The sequence below is a fragment of the Lactuca serriola genome, chromosome 9 (assembly GCF_051521515.1).
Source record: "Lactuca serriola cultivar US96UC23 chromosome 9, Lser_US96UC23_V15, whole genome shotgun sequence".
Taxonomy (NCBI): domain Eukaryota; kingdom Viridiplantae; phylum Streptophyta; class Magnoliopsida; order Asterales; family Asteraceae; genus Lactuca; species Lactuca serriola.
The window spans coordinates 51,484,748-51,506,667 of NC_136416.1; the positions used below are offsets into that span (position 1 = coordinate 51,484,748).

At 35.5% G+C, this 21,920-nt stretch overlaps 2 protein-coding genes across 2 annotated transcripts; both read left to right on the forward strand.

Moving 5' to 3' along the window:
- Positions 1 to 3,256: 3,256 nt before the first annotated feature.
- Positions 3,257 to 4,849, forward strand: LOC145077260 (uncharacterized). Its single transcript, XM_079022998.1, has 5 exons — positions 3,257 to 3,536; positions 3,944 to 4,052; positions 4,134 to 4,230; positions 4,315 to 4,407; positions 4,516 to 4,849. The coding sequence occupies exons 1-5, from the start codon at positions 3,476 to 3,478 to the stop codon at positions 4,654 to 4,656; spliced, it is 501 nt and encodes a 166-aa protein (XP_078879124.1). The 5' UTR covers positions 3,257 to 3,475; the 3' UTR covers positions 4,657 to 4,849.
- A 1,491-nt stretch (positions 4,850 to 6,340) lies between these two features.
- GAPB (glyceraldehyde-3-phosphate dehydrogenase B subunit) lies at positions 6,341 to 9,092 on the forward strand. Its single transcript, XM_079019999.1, has 9 exons — positions 6,341 to 6,599; positions 6,719 to 6,832; positions 7,003 to 7,164; positions 7,265 to 7,432; positions 7,736 to 7,896; positions 7,983 to 8,044; positions 8,133 to 8,182; positions 8,280 to 8,686; positions 8,801 to 9,092. Exons 1-9 carry the CDS (start codon positions 6,495 to 6,497, stop codon positions 8,934 to 8,936), a joined length of 1,365 nt encoding a protein of 454 aa, XP_078876125.1. The 5' UTR covers positions 6,341 to 6,494; the 3' UTR covers positions 8,937 to 9,092.
- Positions 9,093 to 21,920: the final 12,828 nt, after the last annotated feature.

Genomic DNA, 21,920 nt, shown 5'->3' on the forward strand with positions numbered 1-21,920 from the left:
ATTATTTTGAGTTAGAAGCCAGATCTGAAGTTGCTACTTCAGATCTAAGCATATTATGGTCTTGAGAAGCATAAAGTAGCAGCCCTTGAGTTGATTATGGAGCCTCCTTGCCTTAAACCCTAGTTTGTGGTGTATTTTGCCTAGATCTCCTTCTCTATACGTAAAGTTTTCAACTTTACGTGAGGAATAGGCTTGGGAAGGGTAGATCTACAGTTTGCAGTCCATGCATGACTCAAAAGTCCTCTGCATGTATGGAGATCAGAATGGACTCGACGAGTCCTTTGAGTGGACTCGGCGAGTAGCATGAAGATTTGGAGGAACTCGACGAGTGGGATGAACAGCTCGTCGAGTCAGATGAAGTTGGGCAGGAACTCGGCGAGTTGGAAGAACAACTCGGCGAGTCTGTTGAAGGATGTCTTGGACTCGGCGAGTCTGTTCTTGGACTCGGTGAGTCAGGTCGCGAAACCCCAAACCCTTCGAGTTTAGACTCGAACCAGTGAGTCGATTAGAGACTCAGTGAGTTGGACAGGTCAGGACTCGGAAATCGGTAGACTCGGCGAGTAGAGTCGCGAGTGGAAGGACTTTGAACTTATGAACTCGGCGAGTAGGGTTGACCTGGAAGGTTGGCTTTGACCATGACTTTGACTTTGACCAGAGTTGACTTGGTAGTCTTTCGGGGGTCAGTTTGACTCAGTGTTGCATTGTTATTGGTAGCTCGGGGAGCGGGTGGAGCGGGAGTTCAGAGAGTTGCCAGGCAGCGGCTAGTGGGATCATCAGCAAATTCAGCCAGTGCAGGTGAGTTTCCCTTTGTATGAATGGGTCTACGACCACAATGCCGGCCCATGTAGTTATGAGTAGAAGACCCGGGGGTTAGCCCTAGGCACAATATGCTAGTAAGATATTCGGGATGAGGTCCAATGATAGAGGGCGGGTGCCCAAGGAGCGGTTTATGTGATAGTTTATACTTGTTGTCTGCATGATACTTGTATGTGCCTGGTAGGGAGGTGAGTGTGGGCGAGGTCTTGTGTCTCACCAATTGCACAGTGTGGATGGTGTTCCACATCTCATTAGCAGCAGATCAGGGGCGAGGCCCAAGTTAGGGAAAGAGTGAGTGTGGGCTGGGCCCGTATCTCACTATCAGTAGGAGCATGGATGGGGTTCCATGACTCATCAGTAGAGTTCGGTTGTTATGACCGGAGGGTAGTCAGACGCCCCAGAAACGTCTGACAATATGTGATGATATGTTTATATGCTGACAAGTTATGTTATATGTGATAGTGGTAGTAGGAGGGGAATAGTCCCCAAGTTCGGTCGTTAGGACCGAAGGGTAGATCAGACACCCCAGATATGTCTGCTAATATGTTATGTTATGATATATGTGATAGTAGCAGTAGGGGGTGAAATAGTCCCCGAGGATCGGTTGTTAGGACCGATGGGTAGTCAGCACCCCAGAATGGCTTGACATGGGTAGTCAGCACCCCAGAATGGCCTGACATGGGTAGTCAGCACCCTAGAACGGCTTGACACGGGTAGGTCGGCACCCCAGAATGGCCGTACCGGGTAGGTCGGGCACCCCAGAATTGCCCGACAGTGTGTATGATATGTGATTGTATGATAAGTGATTGTATGGTATGTGGTAGGGTGGGGAACTCACTAAGCTTCGTGCTTACGGTTTTTAGTTTTGGTTTCAGGTACTTCCGGTAGCGGAGGGAAGAGCTCAGGGTGATTGCATGGCACACACACCATAGATTAGCCAGCCTGGGAATATTTACTCTGATAATGAACATGTGTTTTGAAAAACTTATACTCAGATTATGTTTTGGAATGATGTCTATGCTTAAAGTAATGTTTTATTAAAAGAAATTTTTGGTCTTAAATTTTGGGTCGTTACATTGTCACTGCGAAACTATAATAAAGGTGCACGGGGTCTTACCGTCTAGTCGTTGGTACTACGCATCTTCACGGAGAATTCAATTTCACCGGGTCCGAGGTATTTTGAAGTTGAACACAGATGGTTCTTCAAGGAATGGCATGGCAGCAGGTGGTGGCATTATTAGGGACTATAATGGCTCCGCTTTGGTTGTTTTTTCTACCTTTTATGGCCCAGGTACCAACACATTTGCAGAAGCCAAAGCTCCCCTTTTTGGTCTGATGCTTTATTACAGATTAGGCTACTCCAAAGTAGCAGTGGAGAGTGAGAAAAAATCATTTTTGATAGCATCTGTGGAGGTGCAGTCCCTTGGACAGTCCCTTATATGATCAAATCTTTAAAAACTTTCTTACTTCCTTTCATGTCCATCTCTCATATATATAGGGAAGGGAATCAAAGTGCAGACACTTTAGCTACCCATGGCCACTTCCATCAGGAACATTTTGAATTTCTTTCTTTTCTAATGGCTCTCTTCCTACTGCCTCTCTTGCCTAAAGAGGTCAGTCCCCCGCGTGTCTGTCTTCCAGTTCCTTGACTCCCAAACCTTGGGTCATTGATTCTGCCCCCGCTTAGGTTAGTTGTGCTTCCTTAAATATCAAGTTGCCAAGGGTTGTTTCTGGAGGAAATGAGATTAGAACCCATGATTTAGCAGTTGGTTGAGCAGTCATGGCGGATAAAGACAAACATCAAGCAAAGTCTTGGCTCGCTCTCATTGGGAGGTTGTTCAACCAGACTGACGAAGTTGAGTATTGACACAAACAATAAGAGGACGAGCTTCCCTTCTACTACCGAAAAGAGGAGTTTACCACCGCCTACATATTCCAGGTTTTCTGTCGTAGTCAATGATACCACAATTATTAATCATTGCATTGAATTCCTACAACGATACAAGATTTGGAGGTCTGCCACCAAGTTTTTCAGACACATCTGAAATGGCGTTAAAATCACCCACAACCCTCCATGGACCTTGTATGTCTTAGGACAGTAATGGAAGTTTTTCCCAAAGAATTGAATGGAGCACTTTGCATAAAGAAAGGTAAGCCTTACCATATCAGAATTAAGGATGATCAAACGTATCAAAAGATGTATACACACCAAAATGTAATTATGGGGTGTTTGGATTAGCTTATGAACTTATTGTGGTGAAAATAAACATAAACAATAAATAATAAACAATGGGAGATTCTTATTAGAATTAACTTATGTAGCTTATTCATAATACAATAAGTCAATTCACTTAAACTAACTTTTCTTATCCAAACACCCCTTACTAAAAAGATGTAGTTGTTGGAACGATTTACTGCAGACGACTAAACACCCTAATTAGTTTGTACAGGAACTGTTGGACGTCAGCAATCAATTTTGGGTCGGTTTGACAATCTGATTTCCACCGTTGTTAACAACGCCGCTAAGCATTGGTATCATCGAACAGGGAAAATTAATAACTCGCATAATCGCCACCACCTTCTCCTCGATTTCTTTGTCTCTCCATTCTCTCTCTCTCTTCCCTCCACACCCGGTGATCTCTATTGCAAATCTGAAAACATGACTGCACTATCAAACTCCCTTGTTTTACCCATGAACAAACCAAATCATTTATCATCAGGTATCGTTACTCATTCGCTAGCATTACTGTTATTGCTCTTTCAGTTGAATCGTTGTTGTTTCACTTTTCCTTTTATTGATTCATTGCGACAAGTTTATGATTACGGATTGATTTTTGTGGGGAGTCCTTTACTCCTTTTCTATTTCCTCAATTTATCTCGTTTTCATGCATTGCTAGAGATTTCAAAACCCTAACATCTGCATTGCTCATAGCTCCTGTATCACTTCCCAATTTGCAAACAAAAAAATGTTTGTTTTTACCTAAAATTTAGGAATTTAGGATCTCTGAGGAGCTTTTTTATACCAATAAATCATTACATGTGTTTGGATGTGCTTATTCAAAGTGATTATAGCGACTTCAAGAATCAAATCAGATAATCATTTTCTACAATTGTGATCTCATGCTAGATTTGAAGTCGCTTGACCAGAGTACCAAATTGTTGTTTGGACAAACCCATGTGAGTAAAGTACAATTACACACATCTAAAAGAACACTCTCCATTCAAGCAAGATATAGGTACAAATTTGCCCTCGTTTCCTTTTTCTTTCCATTTCTTCATTTCTTCCATTCCTAAGTTACTGTTTTATTCATCTCCAGTGATGATGGAAAATCCAACAATGGGAATGCCTTTGTTGGTGGCTTTGTTCTTGGTGGGTTAATTATTGGCACACTTGGTTGTGTATATGCACCTCAGGTTAGATTATTAAAAACTTAGCATAATCCTATGATTTGTTTAAACTTTGCACTAAATCAAAAGCATAATCTTGATTTAAACCAGATAAGCAAGGCGTTATCTGTAGCTGGAACTGACAAAAAGGAGTTGCTGAAGAAGCTCCCTACATTCATTTATGATGAAGAAAAAGCTTTGGAGGTATACATACCAATACAATCTGTTTTCAAAGCTTTTGTATGATATTGTAGTAAACATGTATAATCTCTTTGAGTTTGTTATGTTTTTTTTTTTTTTTTTTTTTTTCAGAAAACACGGAAAAAGCTAGCAGAGAAGATAGCACAGCTGAATGATGCCATTGATGACGTATCTTTGCAATTGAAATCAGATGATGAGGAGTCAATTGGAAATGGTGCTGTTGTTCCTGAAAAGACTCAATCTGTTGCTTGAGTATATACTATTTTTGTGTTTTTGTCTTCTTCACAGATGTTTGATGCTTGTTTTAAGAAATAATAGTGGACGTATGTTAATTGGGTATAAAAGATATAAGTACTGGATATATAAATTTGTGGATGCAAATGTTGCTTTGATCATCTTGTAATACATTATACATGTAATGTTTTGGGTGTTTTTTGTGGTAAAATCGTTTAATAGAGCTAGAATATGGTTAAAATTTATTCATAGAATAAAAGTGGCTGAAAATATGCCGCTTTTTAAATTATATGGTCCAAGTTTTTTGTTCATGTTATCGTAATATGGATTGGTGGTGCCCTAAGCTAAAAGAGCTGGTGGGACCGACTTTGGTACACATGGATGTGGACGTTAAATCTGCCTCTAATCTTGCAAAATATCATTTTACACAAATTTCTCATTTGTTTTGGTTTTTTCCATGAATACTTTCCAATTGTTTACATTTTCTAGGTATATCTCTTAAATTTGATAATTTAAGTCAATCATGGGCTATTTTTGACAGTAGTTTTTGGTTATTTGAAGTTGATGTACAATTTGAATCTTACCTTGTACCCTTAGATGTAATTATAGGCATGGTTTTGAAAAACGGGCCGGACCGGTCGGTTGAATCGAGAACGTTACTAGTTTTTTGACGGGTAAAAACCGTTTGTAAGTGAACAGGTAAGAACCGATCCATTCACGAAATAAAACTGGTTCAACAGGGCAAGAAACCGTTTTTTTTTAAATATATATTTTTAGAAAGTATTGAAGTAATGGACAGAGTAAATAGAAAAATAATAATCAAGAGAACTTGTATGAAACATGTGTTTCATATTATTTTAAGGTTTTCTTTTTTCTTTTTGTATTTAGTATTATTTTTTTACAAATTATAATTATAATGTAATAACGACGACATCCGGTTTTTGAAACGGTCTGACTGGTTGAACTATCAAAATGGTAAGATGACCGGTTCAGTTACCAGTATGGTTTTCAAAACATTATATACAATACATGTGTATCTATAAAAATATGTTACTATTATTAATGTGTGACTTGAAATTTAATATCCTGAATTAACAACGAAACGCTGGGAGGAAAGTTGACATTATATTTTGTGGATGATATGTTTATGGAATAGACTTAGGGCATCCATAATGCATTAAACTTATTAGAGTTTAATGGATTGACACATCATCATTTTACTTACTATACAATTCTACATTAATTTACTACAACGTAAGAGTTCAATGGAATATATATATATATATATATATATATATATATATATATATATATATATATATAAAGTCTCATTTTTCCTATTGAAGAATATAATGACCATTGAACTTCATATCCATTGAATACAAACATAACATCTTATAATGGTAGAGTTTAATTCATTAAATGTCAATTACACATCCAACGCACTCAACTCTCCCATTAAACTATGCATTATGAATGCTCTTATTAGAGCCCATGTAAACACTTTCAAAACAATCGAGTAATAAATAAATACTCCGCTTCATCATACATATAGACGTAGGTTATATCGACTGAACCAGGATAAATTTTTATGTAGGTTTTATTGGATATAATTTTGATTTCTTGCATAACTATTTTTACAATTTGTGCCCAAACAAATATCGTGCAAAAGATAATATTGTGGTCGAAACTTGAGACTGTTGGGAGGTGGATATTGGAAACATGATCTTATCTTTTTCTCCCGCCACTCGTTTCTTCCCCATGATCTCAAAAACAAATCGATACGAATTCGAAGCAATTCTCCATATAAAAGGTAAGGAAGCGATAGACCTCTGAGTTTTCAGTTGCATTCAGCCATGGCTTCCAATGCAGCTCTTGCTTCCACAAGAATCCCCACAATCACGAGGCTTCCCTCCAAACCCTCCCTCTCAACCTCTTTCCCTTCCCAATGCTCCACCAAGGTCTATCTCTCCCCCTCTCTCCATTAATCGAATCGATACGTTTCTAATATCACCGTGTGTATAACTGTATATGTATGTATATATATTCAATTTTGACTTTGATCATCGGTGATTTTCAGAGATCGGAAGTGGCTGAATTCTCCGGGCTCCGATCCAGCGGGAGTGTGACCTACGCCAAGTATGTCAAGGATTCATCCTTCTTCGACGTCGTGTCTGCCCAATTTACCCCTAAGGTTTTCTTTCTCTTCCACTTATGTATATGGATTAATGTATACGATGAGCTTTCGATTCAAATAATCAAAGCAACTGCGCAATTGAGTTTATTTAGATCAAATTATACGAGGAAAGTACTCTTGATTTGTATTTGTTTGGTGATTTGAATCGAAAAAACATTATGAATCAGGCTGCAGGATCAGCAATTGCTAAGGTCGAGACAGTTGCGAAACTGAAGGTAGCGATCAACGGATTCGGACGTATCGGCCGGAACTTTCTCCGGTGCTGGCACGGCCGGAAAGACTCCCCACTCGAAGTCGTAGTTGTCAACGACAGTGGTGGTGTCAGGAACGTAAGTCAACATTACCACATTTAAAGCAAAGGTGACAAGTTCCCAATGCTTGATTACAATTTACAAGCTTTTCAACATTCGTGAATTGTGACACGTGCAGGCTTCTCATTTGCTGAAATATGACTCAATGTTGGGTACCTTCAAAGCCGATGTTAAAGTAGTCGATAACGAGACAATTAGTGTCGATGGAAAGCAAATTAAGGTTGTGTCTAGCCGAGACCCACTCAAACTTCCATGGGCCGAAATGGGCATCGACATTGTTATTGAGGTAGATCTAACACAAATCTTTAACCATAATATCTAAGCTATTTTTATTGTTTAATTATTATAATTATATTTTGTCAATGAAAGTCAACTGAGTTTTACAAATTTTTTTTTTATCATTTTGAAACATACTATAGAAGGTTAAAATAACCAAAATATAAACTGCTTAAGAAAAAAAATTGTCAAATTTGAATGAAAGAAATAGAAATATAATTTTAACAACAAAATCGCCAAAATATAATGACTTTGATGTATTTTGTCATAAAATATATCATAAATAAATGAGTGAATTTTATGTGACCATTAGGGTACTGGAGTGTTTGTGGATGGGCCAGGTGCTGGCAAGCACATCCAAGCCGGTGCTAAAAAAGTTATCATCACTGCACCCGCAAAAGGTGCCGATATTCCAACATATGTTGTTGGTGTTAACGAACAAGACTATGGCCATGATGTCGCCAACATTGTCAGGTCTGTTTTTATATCGGAAAAAGATAAATTGCCCAACTGTATTACTGACGATCTAATTTTGAAAATTTGATTGTCTGTCGTTACAGTAACGCTTCTTGCACCACCAACTGCTTGGCTCCTTTCGTGAAGGTATTGGACGAAGAATTCGGTACGTATACACTTTATTGACTTGTACAGTACAACTCGTTATGCATCTATAGAAAATTTGTCAATTTTAAATTTTTTTTAATCCACAGGTATCGTGAAGGGAACAATGACTACAACTCACTCGTACACCGGTGACCAGGTACATGATTTAATGTCCAAAGACTAAAATACCCTTATTAATAAGTAAGATGTTAGGTGTACTAATTGCTTTGAGAATTCTACATTTGCATTTGCAGAGGCTACTGGATGCTTCACACAGAGACTTGAGGAGAGCTCGAGCTGCGGCCTTGAACATCGTCCCAACCAGCACAGGTGCAGCCAAGGCGGTGTCGTTGGTGTTGCCGCAGCTGAAGGGCAAGCTGAACGGAATTGCGCTTCGTGTTCCGACGCCTAATGTTTCAGTGGTTGACCTTGTCATCAACGTCGCTAAAAAGGGGCTCACGGCGGAGGACGTCAATGGGGCTTTCCGGAAAGCGGCGGACGGGCCGTTGAAAGGAATCTTGGCTGTTTGCGACGAGCCGCTCGTGTCGGTAGACTTTAGGTGCTCTGATGTTTCCTCGACTATTGACTCGTCGTTGACGATGGTTATGGGCGATGATATGGTTAAGGTTGTCGCTTGGTACGACAATGAATGGGGATACAGGTATGAAAAATCATTCAAAATTGTTTATTTTTCTTCAAATTAGGGTTTTCTGGTTCTTAAAAGATGAAGAAGAAGAAGAAGAAGCTAATGTGCGTTGTGTTTTTGTTGATGTAGTCAACGTGTGGTAGATTTGGCACATTTAGTGGCGAGCAAATGGCCGGGGGAAGAGGCAACTGGAAGCGGAGATCCGTTGGAGGATTTTTGCAAGACGAATCCTGCAGAAGAGGAGTGCAAAGTTTACGAATTTTGATTTGCTTGAAATATCATCACTATGCAGCATCATGTATTTTGTAAATTTAACATTTGAACGACCATGAAATTTGATTTCAAATTTTGATTTCATGGTGAAAACAAAGGGCATACTTTTTTTACATATCTTTATAAATATTTAAATTATCATATTCTATTCCTGATTTCTCTTATGCTTTTTGTGCCAAAAAAACACACCCAGTTGTTCACTAAATATATTTTAGTGTAACGGACTTCATTAAATATATTTTAGTGTAACGGACTTAACAAGTGTTTCAAGAATAATGTTTTAGTTATAATACAAGTTAGGATGTGTGAGAGTGCACACTTGTATTTACTAAACATTGTTTGTATCGAACCCTAATCTACATTGTTAGTATCGAACATTGTTAGAACAGTACAAGGACTAATTTGTCATTCTTGAAAGATGCAAATTCAAGGACTAATCTGTCTTTCTGAAAGATGCAAATTGTTCTCGTTTATAAATCCGGGAAACAACGACTCCTTTGAAACACAGAAAACAGAGAAACGCTTCTTCATTTTCTTCTCAAAATTGATTCTGATTTTGTGCCTAAAATCAGAATTGTTACATCAGGAATTATCCAAGTTTGGATTTCGTGACACCCAAGGCATATAGGGTCGAAATATCAAACAAGGAAAGTGTTTACACGATTCCTGTTTGTTATCCAGATTTTCATATCCCTATTTCGAATTCCCCAACACCTGTAACATAAATTCTAACAATTAAATGGTAAATCATCAAAATGGTTCATACTTTATAAATCACATGGTATTAATATTACCCTAAATCACAACTCTTGTCCTATGTCCTATGCCCTAAACACATACACCTCCGCCTTGTTCCCGAGTTTTTTTGTAAATTCATTAAAGGAAAGGGAAGAAAAATTTTGACAGAAAGAAAGGGATATGAAGGAAAATATTCATTATTCTGTGTTCTCGGGTTCGAAGGAAATGAAAGGAAAATTTTAAGTTTTTGTGTTCCCTCGTTAGAAGGAAAAAGAAAATAAAACTTAAAATTTTACTTCCCCTCACTTTCTTTCTAAATCCACCCAATTAGGAAGGAAAATATGGCTCCAAAATCTTTTCCCTCCCCTCACTTTCCTTCCATTAATGAAACTCGGGAACACGATTTTCCTTCGACACCCCTCACTTTCTCTTCGTATCCTCCCATTTCTCTCATTTAAGTAGAACTTGGGAACAAGGCGCTAGGGTTACAATTAGGGATGAGAATTTGGCCTGAAAACCCGAACCAAACCGAAACCCGAATCGAACCGAACCGAATTAGGCCCGAATAAACAATTCGAATCGGTTTTCGGGTATCTATATGAGGCTTATTCAATTTTCGGGTATCTATATGAGGCGTATTCGGTCCTTGTATTCTATCGTTACCCAATACCCACGTAACCTGGAAAAAAAATCAACGAAATCGGTCATCCAACACCAAATCGACGAAATCGACGACATGAATCTTTGATCGATCGAGATTTTTTCTCATCCCTAGTTCGAACTCCATTCATTCACGATCGTAAGAAAAAAAATCGGTCCTTGCATCTGCTGCCTTGAGTGGTTCACGAACATAAGAAAAAAAATTATCTTCATCCTCGTTTTCTAGTTTCTATTGTGACAAATTTCATTCAAGTCATGGAAAATTGGGTTCCAAATCAAAAAACACAAGTAAGTATTTGCATCTTAATCTACTACTCAATCTTTCAATGTGTTATTATGTATGTTACTCATTGAAATTTGAATGTGTTAATCTACTACTTAATCTTTCAATATGTTATTATGTATGTTATTAATTGAAATTTGAATGTGCTATGTTAACAGTTAACATTTTCTCTATAAGTCCATGCAATTGGGACTTTTACCTTGAATGAGAGAATTTAATGGAGAAAGAAACCATATTTGTTCTTTTACTTGTTTCATTCCACATTGATGAATCTATTTAAATGTTAAATAACCTATATTGCTATTCTACTATATTAAAATGATTTTGTTATTGTGCTTTAGATTGATGATGAAGATGTGTTTGTTGATAACACTCAAGTTGAAGGAACAAGTCAAACAACAAAGCCGAAGAAAAGGAAATATGTCCTAAGGGCGGCTTGTTGGGCCAATCATGATGTAGTTCATATTGATAAAGTTAGACTTAGCAAATGCAAAAAGTGTGGAACTTTGCTCAAAACTGAATCCGACAGAAATGGTACTTCTACTATGATTAGACATACGAAAAGATGTAAAATGAACCCAAACAATTTAGAAAAGAAACTAGAACTCCAAACCACTTTAAATTTCAAATAAAAAAATGAAAACGGAGAGAATTTTCTGGGGAAACACACAGTTAAACAATACTTTCTACTTACAACATGAAATACAAGATTCTATCTGGATTACATTTTATAGTACATTCCAAAAACAGAAAACACACATGCATTAATACTTGATTTTGGCACATCATGTTCAAATCATTTTTCAGAAAATATCGGATTTTCTGGTGTTTTACTAACAATGCAAAACTTTTTATTCAAACATGCTTACGAACTCACCAACATTATATATGTTGACGTTTTCAAAATAACTTGTATTCTCAGGGAATCGTTAAGCGGAAAGGTCAGCAGGAAATGTGGAATTTGTTATATTTTGTTATCATCATACATTGAATATTTTGGCTTGTAACTATGATACTATACTTGATGTAAACAATACTGGTTGTATTTTGATATGTATGATGATGATGCTGTCTTGTTTCAATTATATACATTGTGATGATATTACAAGATGAAGTCACACGCAAGCCCCCGGACGTTTCCGCCGTCTGGTTCGGGGGTGTGACATTAAGTGATCTATGCTTATTAACATTTTTGTTTGAAAATGGAACTTCTCTAATAAGATTTTTGGGGCGTGCGAAAAACTAATCATCGTTGCAAACATAAGGCTATGTCTCATATCTTAGAGCCACTGTAGACGAACCTTCATAGCCATAATGGCTTAAGAGTACCAGTGTTTGAACAATTTTAAAGCCTCAAAAACAAAAATCATTATTAAAATTGATTTGCAAAAAGAAAACGAAAGCAAATAGCAAAAATTGTTTAAAAAAAAACAAATGACAACATTAAAGGCGAAATAGAAAAAAACCAAGTTTTCCAACAAAGGTGAAATAACAAATAATAAGTACTAGATGAAGGCCATCCGCTCTATTGTACTGGGTTTGAATGTTCACGAGTTTAAAGCATTTTTTTATACATTGAATTGAAAGTTAGTACATTGATGGAACAAAAGAAATATACACATTACAAATGAGTTCAATGTGAATGTTGGTACACTACCAGTTTTTTATTCAACGGACTTGCATCTTCAAAAATTGCTTCTATGTGTAGATGGATGGAGTAATGCAATTTTTCAGCTAGTATAATGGATAGACAAATGCTTTCGTTTTCTACACTAAGTTTATCAATTTGTGTCTCAAGCTTTCTACATTGTTTTATAACCAAATTCTTCCATCATTTTAGTAAATCATTGCAAAGTAGGGGAAATATAAGAAAAATATATAAGGGAAAAAAACGATTTTATGCGAGAAATATCACCTTACATTCAGTCTTTCTACAATTGATAAGAGTGTATTGTCCTTTTTTTTTCTTAAAAAAGAATTGTAGTTTCAAAAAGCAAACCTAAGGACGTACAAAGTTATCATTATTTGTACAAAATTTAAAAGTTTATGACCTCTGTGAATTCTTGAATTGTAATGGTATCAATCGGTCTTATGTTTGGCAAATGAATACATTCCTCTTTTTCAACATTCATGTTTTCAATCAATGTATATTAGATACAAAGTAATATTAGAATTACAATTTTTAAAATAGTCAGGTTTTTATTCACCTGTAAGTTGAAGCAGCCAATATATGCTTAACTTCCCGCGTGTGGGTGTGGCAATTCTTAGTAACTGGTGCAAGTGCAGGCAACAATCCATAATTTTGTCCCAATAAAAACATTCCCAGTTCAGAAAATGCAACAACAAAACAGCTCTAGTGGAATTTTTTTGCTATGTATCATCAAACACAGTTTCACATTTCACAATCAAGCGGCTCATTAAAGCTATAAACCATAAAACATGCTAATAATTATTCACCTATTTTTATTATTAAAGAATTATACTTTGAAATCAGTCTACTATATTTAATTTGTATCCACATATATCGTGCGTATTTTCTAATGCATGAAAGCTATAACTGTAATAAATTGAAGTTAAATGCTACAACACGCAAATAAAGGAAAGTGTGTTGCTATTTTTTTCGTTTAACCAAAAGAGGAAAATATGATATTTTCTAGTAGCTTTAATTCATCTATGTAGGTTCCCATAAACATAATGGTCATCAAACTTCTTTGTATATTGCTATTTTCATCATAAGATGTAAAGAATAAGACTAACATTTCAACCAATTTCCCTATAGGAGCCTTGATGTGTAGTTTTTTGGAAAAAATCAAATGATCATTTACATATTTTTTTTAGTTAGCAATGTTTCATAATTTTAGTATTTCATATTATTAAATAATATTATGGATGAATAACTTTTATTGAAAACAGATTAGAAGTTACTATTTTAGACGAATTAGTAGTAATTATTTGGATATTAAAAGTATAGACATAATATTTAGGCATAATTTCGTATATGCCTTCCTAAACATCTACATATCGTATTTGCCCGACCTAAACTCTAAATATCATATTTGTCATTCTTAATGTTTTTTAATATCATATATACCCTAATCTATTTCTTTGATAATTTTTATTGATTTATAATTCTTTTAATAATCTTAAATCATTATAATTAAAAAAACATTGTAAATGGACAATAATGCCCTTAGTTCTAAATTCCAATACATCACACACATTCACATGAGATTAAAATCGTTGCTTCCTATTCACGTTTATGCTCCTGTTAATGGTTCCTTCTAATCACATTGCAGAGCAATGTTATTCCCCCTGTTGTGAACCAAATGTTTGCTTGCTTGCCTTTTGACGACAAGCACAACCTAGATTGCACTTCTTAATTGGTCCGATTTATAAGCAATTTACAAGAATAAAGCTAGCTTGACCTGTAATTTGGATTAATTTGTGTGAATTGATCTCCAATGGGATAAAATAGTAAAATGGTAATTCAAGTTGTTTATTAAAACTTCTTAATCATTCCACATTCATTCATTCGGTTTTATTAATTTGGGCCTTAAACAAATCTGATTCAAGCATTCATGAATTTCATAAGCTTTAATTAAACATTTAGGGGATGTTTGGTTGTGAGATTTGGCCGGAATTGGAATTCCATTCCATTCCAACAAATGGGATAAACAAAACGTGAGAACCTGGACTATATCTTTATGAGTTAATCCTGGAATGTGTTTTTATTACCCTTCAATGGATGTGACCTCATATGTATCTATTCATTCATGATTAAGTGTATAAATTTTGGAAGTACCTTTAACTTTTTTGAAGCATTACCGGGACTTGATTAAAAGGGATATTATTTTGTTCGTTAAAGACTTTGAGACTTCAAGTATTTTGGCAGGAGGTTGCAACTCTTTCTTTATCTCTTTAGTGCCAAAAACCAGTGATCCGTTATTTTTGAAAGATTACAGACGAATTAATCTTGTGGGTTTCTTGTATTAGATCCTCACAAAATATTCTTGCTAATCGGTTGAAGCTTGTGTTAGACAAGATAATTAGCCCAGAGCAATCGGCTTATGTTAGTGGTAGAAGTATCTTGGGTGGCTCGCTTTTGCTCAATGAAATTGTCTCATGGGCCAAAAAAGTTAAGAAAAAGGTGTTAATTTTTAAAGTTGAGTTTGAGAAAGCGTTCGACTCTTTGAGTTGGGAGTTCTTAGATTCTATCAGGGAGCAAGTGGAGTTTGGGTGGAACTGGCGTAGATGGATTAGAGGTTGTCTTTCTTCTAGTACGGCTTCTATTTTAGTTAATGGATCTCCCACCAAGGATTTTAATATTTGTATAGGCGTGAGGCAAGGAGACCCTATTTCTTTGTTTTTATTTATTGTTGCCATGGAAGATCTTCATATTCTATGGAGGCAGCTTACGATCTTCATCAATTTCATGGTCTTTCTCTTGGAAATAAGGGACCTTCTATATCTTATCTTATGTATGAGGATGACATGACATTTATTGGTGATTGGTCGAAGATAGATTTTGGGAATCTTAATAGATTACTTCATTGCTTTTTTATTGCTTCAAGTTTGAAGGTGAATCTTCACAAAAGTATGGTGCGTTGCATTGGTATGGATAATTTGGAGGTTAACAGACTAGCCAACATCCTCAAATGTGAGCTTGCTTCTTTTTCGTTTATTTATCTTGGGGTATCCGTGGGGGCGAATATGAAACTTGCCAAAATTTGGAATCCAATAGTGGAGAAATTTAAGAAGGGGTTATCAAATTGGAAGGCGAAAGCATTCTTTTTTTGGTCGTCTCACTCTTGTTAATTCAGTCTTAATTTGCTTGTATCTCTACTATTTTTCGATCTTTAGAGCTCTAAGGAAGATCATTCTTATGCTTGATGGTATTAGAAGGAGGTTTCTTTGGGGCGGTGATGGTGAAAAGAGGAAAATAAATTGGGTTTCTTGGGATTTGGTCAATAAACCTAAGAAAGAGGGTGGTCTTGGTGTGGGTTCTCTCGAGTCGGATAATTTGGCTCTTCTTGTCAAATGGTGGTGGAGATTAAAAAATGGAGGTATTTCCTTTTGGTCTTCATGCATTAAGTCAATACATAAATTAAAACTCATTGATGATAAACCTATTGCCAGGAATTCCATAAAAGGTGTGTGGCTAAGTATATCTCAAATTGATGTTGACTTACATGATAAAGGTTTGTCCCTTTCTGAGCTTTTTTAGAGGGTTGTTGGAGATGGTAGTGACACTTATTTCTGGAAAGATGTTTAGTGAGGAGATATTCCTTTGATATACTTATTTCCAAATTTGTATGCTTTAGAGACAAACAAAAATTGTCTTATCATCACCATATCTTCATACTATATTATAAATGAAGCATTTTTCCTTTCACTTCACCACATTCATTTGAAACTTCCATATAATTTTTCTTTCACCACATTCATTTGAAACTCTCATGACTTTTCAATTTCTTTCTAATAATAATTATAAGTTGGTTAGTAAGGTTAAATAAATATCAAACATAAAGTGTAATCATATATAAACTAAATTTCAATATTAAAATAATATATACTTCTACTTATAAAGTTATGTTTTTTAACTTTTAACATATTATACTTAATTTATTAGTTTTAATATATTGTTGAATGTAAACCATTATCATTTTAAAGATACAAATTTGGAACAATTTCTATAAAATACTTAAATTATTAATTTAAATATAATATTATAGGGTCAAATTAAATATAAATTTTAGTTTAACTTAAACAACCAAAAAAATATTTCGTAAATAGCTAAAAGTGATAAATTGTAGTGACTTTATAATAACGATTATTAGTTGGTTAATAAGGTTAAATAAATATCAAACCTAAAGTGTAATCATAAAGTAATATATTTACTTCTACTTATAAAGTTATGTCTATAACTTTTAACATATTATACTTAATTTATTAGATTTAAATTGTTGTTGTATGTAAACATTATCAGTTTAAAGCTACAACTTTCGAACAATTTGTTAATTTAAATATAACATTACAGTGTCAACTTAAATATAAGTTTTAGTTCCACTTAAAAAGCCAAAGAATATTTTGTAAATAGTTAAAATTAATAAATTGTAGTGATAAATGCAAAAACTAAATTGTAATCTCAATTTAACTAAAATATTTCCTAAAGATATTTTTATAATCGTTAAAAGTTTTCAAATAAGTAGCTTAAAATAACTTACAATAATAATTAAAAATAGTTTTATATAAATGATTATATTTTTACCTTTTAAATCAAAAAACAATGTTTGATCTTTTAAATTATTATAATGATAGAAAATAAAACATTAATAATTTAAAAAATTAATTAACAATAACTATAACTATAAATAACATTAAACCATATATTATATTTAATTTTATTCATGTGTAACTTGCAGGTAGAAGTCATTCAAATGATTGAAATTATGCAGTTATAATAGATGTATATTATTATATAATTAAAAACAATCAATATATTATATCAATTTAGTATAGAAATTATTATATCGAATTTAACAACAACGTTATTGTTATGTTTAAAAAAACATATATTTGTAAATACTTCAACTATATAGGTGTTTCTACACAACGTGCATGCATTCATCTAGTTGTATATAAACGCAACAATGAGAACTGGTTCAAGGTGGATTTGGAGCTAGTCCAGGCAACTTAGGAGAGGTAGGGAGGTTGCCCAATTTTCAGATTTAATTGTTTTGCTTGAAAACTTTATGTTTGTTGGTGGAACGGACAGTTGGCATTGGAATGGTGATGATGCTAGTGATTTCTCTGTTAAAGCGCTTCGTGCCTTGATTGATAAACATGATAGTGTTGGGGAGAATTCTTTCAAGTGGTTGAATTGGATCCCTTTAAAAATTAGTTGTTTCGTTTGGACATTATTTAAAAACAAGGTTCCTCTCTTTCAAAACCTTTTGAACCATGGTATTAATGTTCATTCCTCCTTATGCCCTTTCTGTCAAATTAGCTTCGAGACTCTAGATCATGTATTCTTCAACTGTGATATGGTGAAGGTTTTATGGAGTTGGCTTGTGGGGTGGGTTCCAATTATCAAGAATCCTCCTGATTCGTGTGAGGATCTTCTGGAGATGTTGAATTCTAAGGCTACTAACAAAAAAAAATCAAAAGCTTAAGTTGGCGATTACTTATTCCACCTTATAGGTCATTTGGAAAGTGTGTAATGATATTGTTTACAAGAACGTTCGATGACCTTCAATGCTTTTGGCGGATGATATTTGCATTAGCACATTTAACTGGATTAAATTTATATCCAATTTAGGTTATCTTGATTGGTTGATTTGGTGTACTTCTCCTATTACAAATGTTCTCTTATACTCGGTTTGACTCTTTGTATTTAGCTTAAGCTTCTTGCTTAACTCTTTTTGCGTTGTGCTAATGTATTGCTAGCTGTTAAAAAAAACCTAAATCAAGGTGCCACTATAAAAAAGGTTATATCTACATCAAGTAGCAATGTGGAAGATCTAACAAGATTACCGGTTCAAAAAAAAAGTAATGATTCCACCTATTCAACAAAAACTATGTGATGAGATGCAAAAATTATGTACTTATTGCACCTATACAAGACCTAGTGAAATTTATAAAATGACAACAAACTTGTCGAATTGAACTGTACACATGAACATCTAATTAATCTATATATTGCAAGAATAGACTAATGTGTGCATAATGTTAACAAACCTTTTTCATGACTGTAGAATGTAGTTGGGTAGTTGTGTTCAATTTCTAATCAGCAAAAAGAAAGGATCAAAATATGAGCCATGGTTATTGGATTCTGTATTTTGAAGCTTGTTATATTCTTAAAACTAATTGGAATTTCTTTCCTGCGTACACAACCACAACCATAGCAACCTCCCGGTTTCTTTCCCACGTACACAACACAACGACAACAACCTCCTGGCAATGGTTTGTCCAGGAGGCGGAGGGATCTCCATTGACTACTTCGTTGATCAGTTTCTACGGGAGGTTGACAGAGGTTGTGATTCATTGAATGACAGGGGAACCTCATGGATGATCGATGTAGGCTATACTATAGGGATTTGAGGGGGAGGAGTACGATCGAGATCTATCCAAGTAGGCAGGTAGGCAAAATGGTTTTAAGATTAAAGGGCATTATGGTCTATTTACTTTTTATTTTTATTTTAATGATATAAAAATATAAAAAATGGATTATCAAATGTTAATAACAATTAAAAAAATAGACTTAGGTATATATGATATTAAAAACATTAAGAAGGGCAAATACGATATTTAGAGTTTAGGCCGGACAAATATGATATTTATATGTTTAGCTAGGGAATATATGAGATTCTGCTTAATATTTAATATGTAGATAGTTAGGTATATGTGGAAAAGTAGATTATATATTCAGAAGTGTGTTTTGGATTAATGTTAGATTCTTCATTATCTCTTTTTTTCAAGGCCTATTCAATTATTTTCTTTCTTTCCTGGTTTGATTTATTGTTACAGCCTTTGGTAAAAGATTGTATTTTGAAAAATCTACCTCTAATTACAGAATTTCATTTTTTACTAGTTAAGACATTGTACTTTGAAACATGTCTTCTTGGATATTTAAAAACAAAAATGATTAGTGTTCACCCATTTATCCATTACACTTCACTTTTCTGTTTAACTAATGAGCTTTGTCTTGTAGAGGTACTTAAATTTTGAAGAGTCAAATCACATGATTATGGGTTGGAGTAATTTTACACCAAAATTGGTGTTAAAAATGAGTTTGGTGTTGGTTTGGAGATGCCTTAAGTTTAGTTAAACAAAATCAATAAATTAAAGTATAAAGCAAGACTTAATTAGATGACTTACAAATAGTAAGAATATGACTTACTTTGTGTGTGGGCTAATGGCGAGAATACTCATATCTTTTATTAATCTGTCTCATTATCTTCAAGCTTTCATTTGATTATGTCAACTTGCTTAATGCATAAGAGTCCCTTTTTCTACTGCTCTAATCCCTTTTTCCTACTTGTGTCAATTTTACCCTTCTATCCCTTGGCACTTGTCTCATATTCTCCAATGCAACCAATACATGGTGACATTTGATTGTTGTTATTTCAACCTTAAAAATATTGACATACTTAATCATCGGCAAATCCATTTGCTCAATTAACTTCATGATCAGATTGTTCACCCCATCCTCAACTTAGCTGAGTTCATATATAGCTTTCAGGTGCATAAGTGTGATGGTGAAAGCCCCAACATCATGTCTCAACTGGAAAATGGTTTTCCATTCTTACCTCAAAATTTTTAATCGACCAGATGGACCTTTTCACGTAATAATTTCAATTTGTTAGGCAATAGTAAATACAAAAATTGAAAGTGATGAATTGTAACATCCCAAAAATACGAATAAAATTTTTGTTTTTAAATTCATTCAAAACATACGGTAATCATTTCAAAACAGTTGAAAGTATATCATAGTAACATTTTTATCAGAGTACAAGTTCCTAAAATGTAACACCCCGGATTCCCAGGTATTATTTATTCTTATATTTTTGGTGATTTGTGAGGAGACTCGGCGAGTTGGAGCCCAAACTCGCCGAGTAGGATCGCGGTTTTGGGAGCGGGTTCGCGTCTGGACTCGGCGAGTCCAAAAGTGGACTCGGCGAGTCCATGCTGTTTAATGAAACCCTAATTCCCCGCGTTTGGAGCCTATTTAAGGGCACTTATAGCCGCCCATTGCGGCTACCAGTCCCTTGAGAGAACCCTAAGAGAGCTAAATCGCATTGAGAGAGAAGAAGTCACTTTTGGATCTTTGTATCCTTCGTTTAGCAAGAAGAAGGTGGCAATAGCAAGGAGGAGGTGAGATTCAAGCAGATCCAGAGCCCAGAGACTTCATTTTGAGGTAATAGTTCGAACCACCCTCAGTTTTAGTGTTGATCTTTAGAGTTAGGGTTTTCTAACCCCCTTTGGAGAGTGATTATATGGAGCAAATGGTCCCTCTTCGAGTTTGTGCCTTGGATCTGGACTCAAAGGGGTCCAGAGACCTTACCCCTTGGAGCTTTATGGGTTAGTATAGGGCTATTGGACTTAGGTTGTCATTTTTGGGACCAAATCTCCTTTTGATGCCTTGTTGTGGTTATACAAGCATCAAGTTTCGAACTTTACGTGACATTCATGCTTGGGGAGGCCAGATCTATGGTTTGGGGAAACAGATCTGACCTCAGGAAGTCAATAGAGTTTGTGCATGGCATGAACTCGCCGAGTTGTTCTTGAGACTCGGCGAGTAGGGTTAGGGTTTCATGTAAATTGTTCAGCGAGTAGACTCGCCGGGTTGGGGGATGACTCAGTGAGTCAGGGAGAGTCAAGGGGGGGCTGAGTCAAGCCGGAACTCGTCGAGTTGTTCTTGAGACTCGACGAGTTGAGTCGTGGTGGCCCCACGATTCATGCCAGGTGGAACTCGTCGAGTTAGGGAAATACTCGACGTGTCATGAGAGGATCCAAGGGAGTCAGTGGACACGTATAGACTCGCCGAGTCGCTCTAGTGCACTCGCCGAGTCCGGTCAAAGTTGACCGTTGACCATGTTGACATTTAGGGTTGAGTTTAGTGTATTTATGGGTGTGTTACTTTGTGTGATTAGGCGGAGGCTAGATCACATTTGTTCCGAGCCAGATATTTACCGAGATACCCGAGGTGAGTCTTCTCACTATACTTTACCTTGATTAGGTAATCAGAGTTATGTGACAGATTATTTGTATGATGTATGTATGTTATGCGTTGTACTGCATTATTTCTATGTGATTTATGTTGTGCATGTTTATAGAGTTGGAACCGGAAGGTTCACAGAGTTAGAACCAGAGGGTTCACAGAGTAGGGTCCACGGACCCACAAAGTTATAGCCTTGAGTGGCTAATATGTGCTATGTGTGGTATTTTGGGGAACTCACTAATCTTTGTGCTTATAGTGTTTGGTGTTATTTGTTTCAGGTACTAGTGATGACCGTGGAAAGGCGCCGGCTTGATCAGTACACACGCGGGATTTTCATGATATGAGATCTTGGGATTTTTATTATGTTATGGATTTGAATTTCAAACAATGATATTTTTATGAATACTGAATGAATTATGCTTTTATCAAATGCGAAAAATTGTTTTGAAATTACGGTGTTACAAGTTGGTATCAAAGCCTTGGTTTGAGGTATTCGAGTACACCTTCGGGCGTATTTGAACTCAAACTGAGGATTTGAGAAGTATTTTCAAAAAGAGTAAAAGATTTTTGGAAAA

Bases quoted from the DNA above. Each gene is read 5' to 3' on its own strand.
- LOC145077260 (XM_079022998.1), top strand. From the start codon at position 3,476: ATGACTGCACTATCAAACTCCCTTGTTTTACCCATGAACAAACCAAAT. The intron at 3,537-3,943 runs GTATCGTTACTC...ATCTCATGCTAG, and splicing joins ACCAAATCATTTATCATCAG to ATTTGAAGTCGCTTGACCAG. The intron at 4,408-4,515 runs GTATACATACCA...TTTTTTTTTCAG, and splicing joins ATGAAGAAAAAGCTTTGGAG to AAAACACGGAAAAAGCTAGC.
- GAPB (XM_079019999.1), top strand. From the start codon at position 6,495: ATGGCTTCCAATGCAGCTCTTGCTTCCACAAGAATCCCCACAATCACG. The intron at 6,600-6,718 runs GTCTATCTCTCC...GGTGATTTTCAG, and splicing joins CTTCCCAATGCTCCACCAAG to AGATCGGAAGTGGCTGAATT. The intron at 8,687-8,800 runs GTATGAAAAATC...TTGTTGATGTAG, and splicing joins GACAATGAATGGGGATACAG to TCAACGTGTGGTAGATTTGG.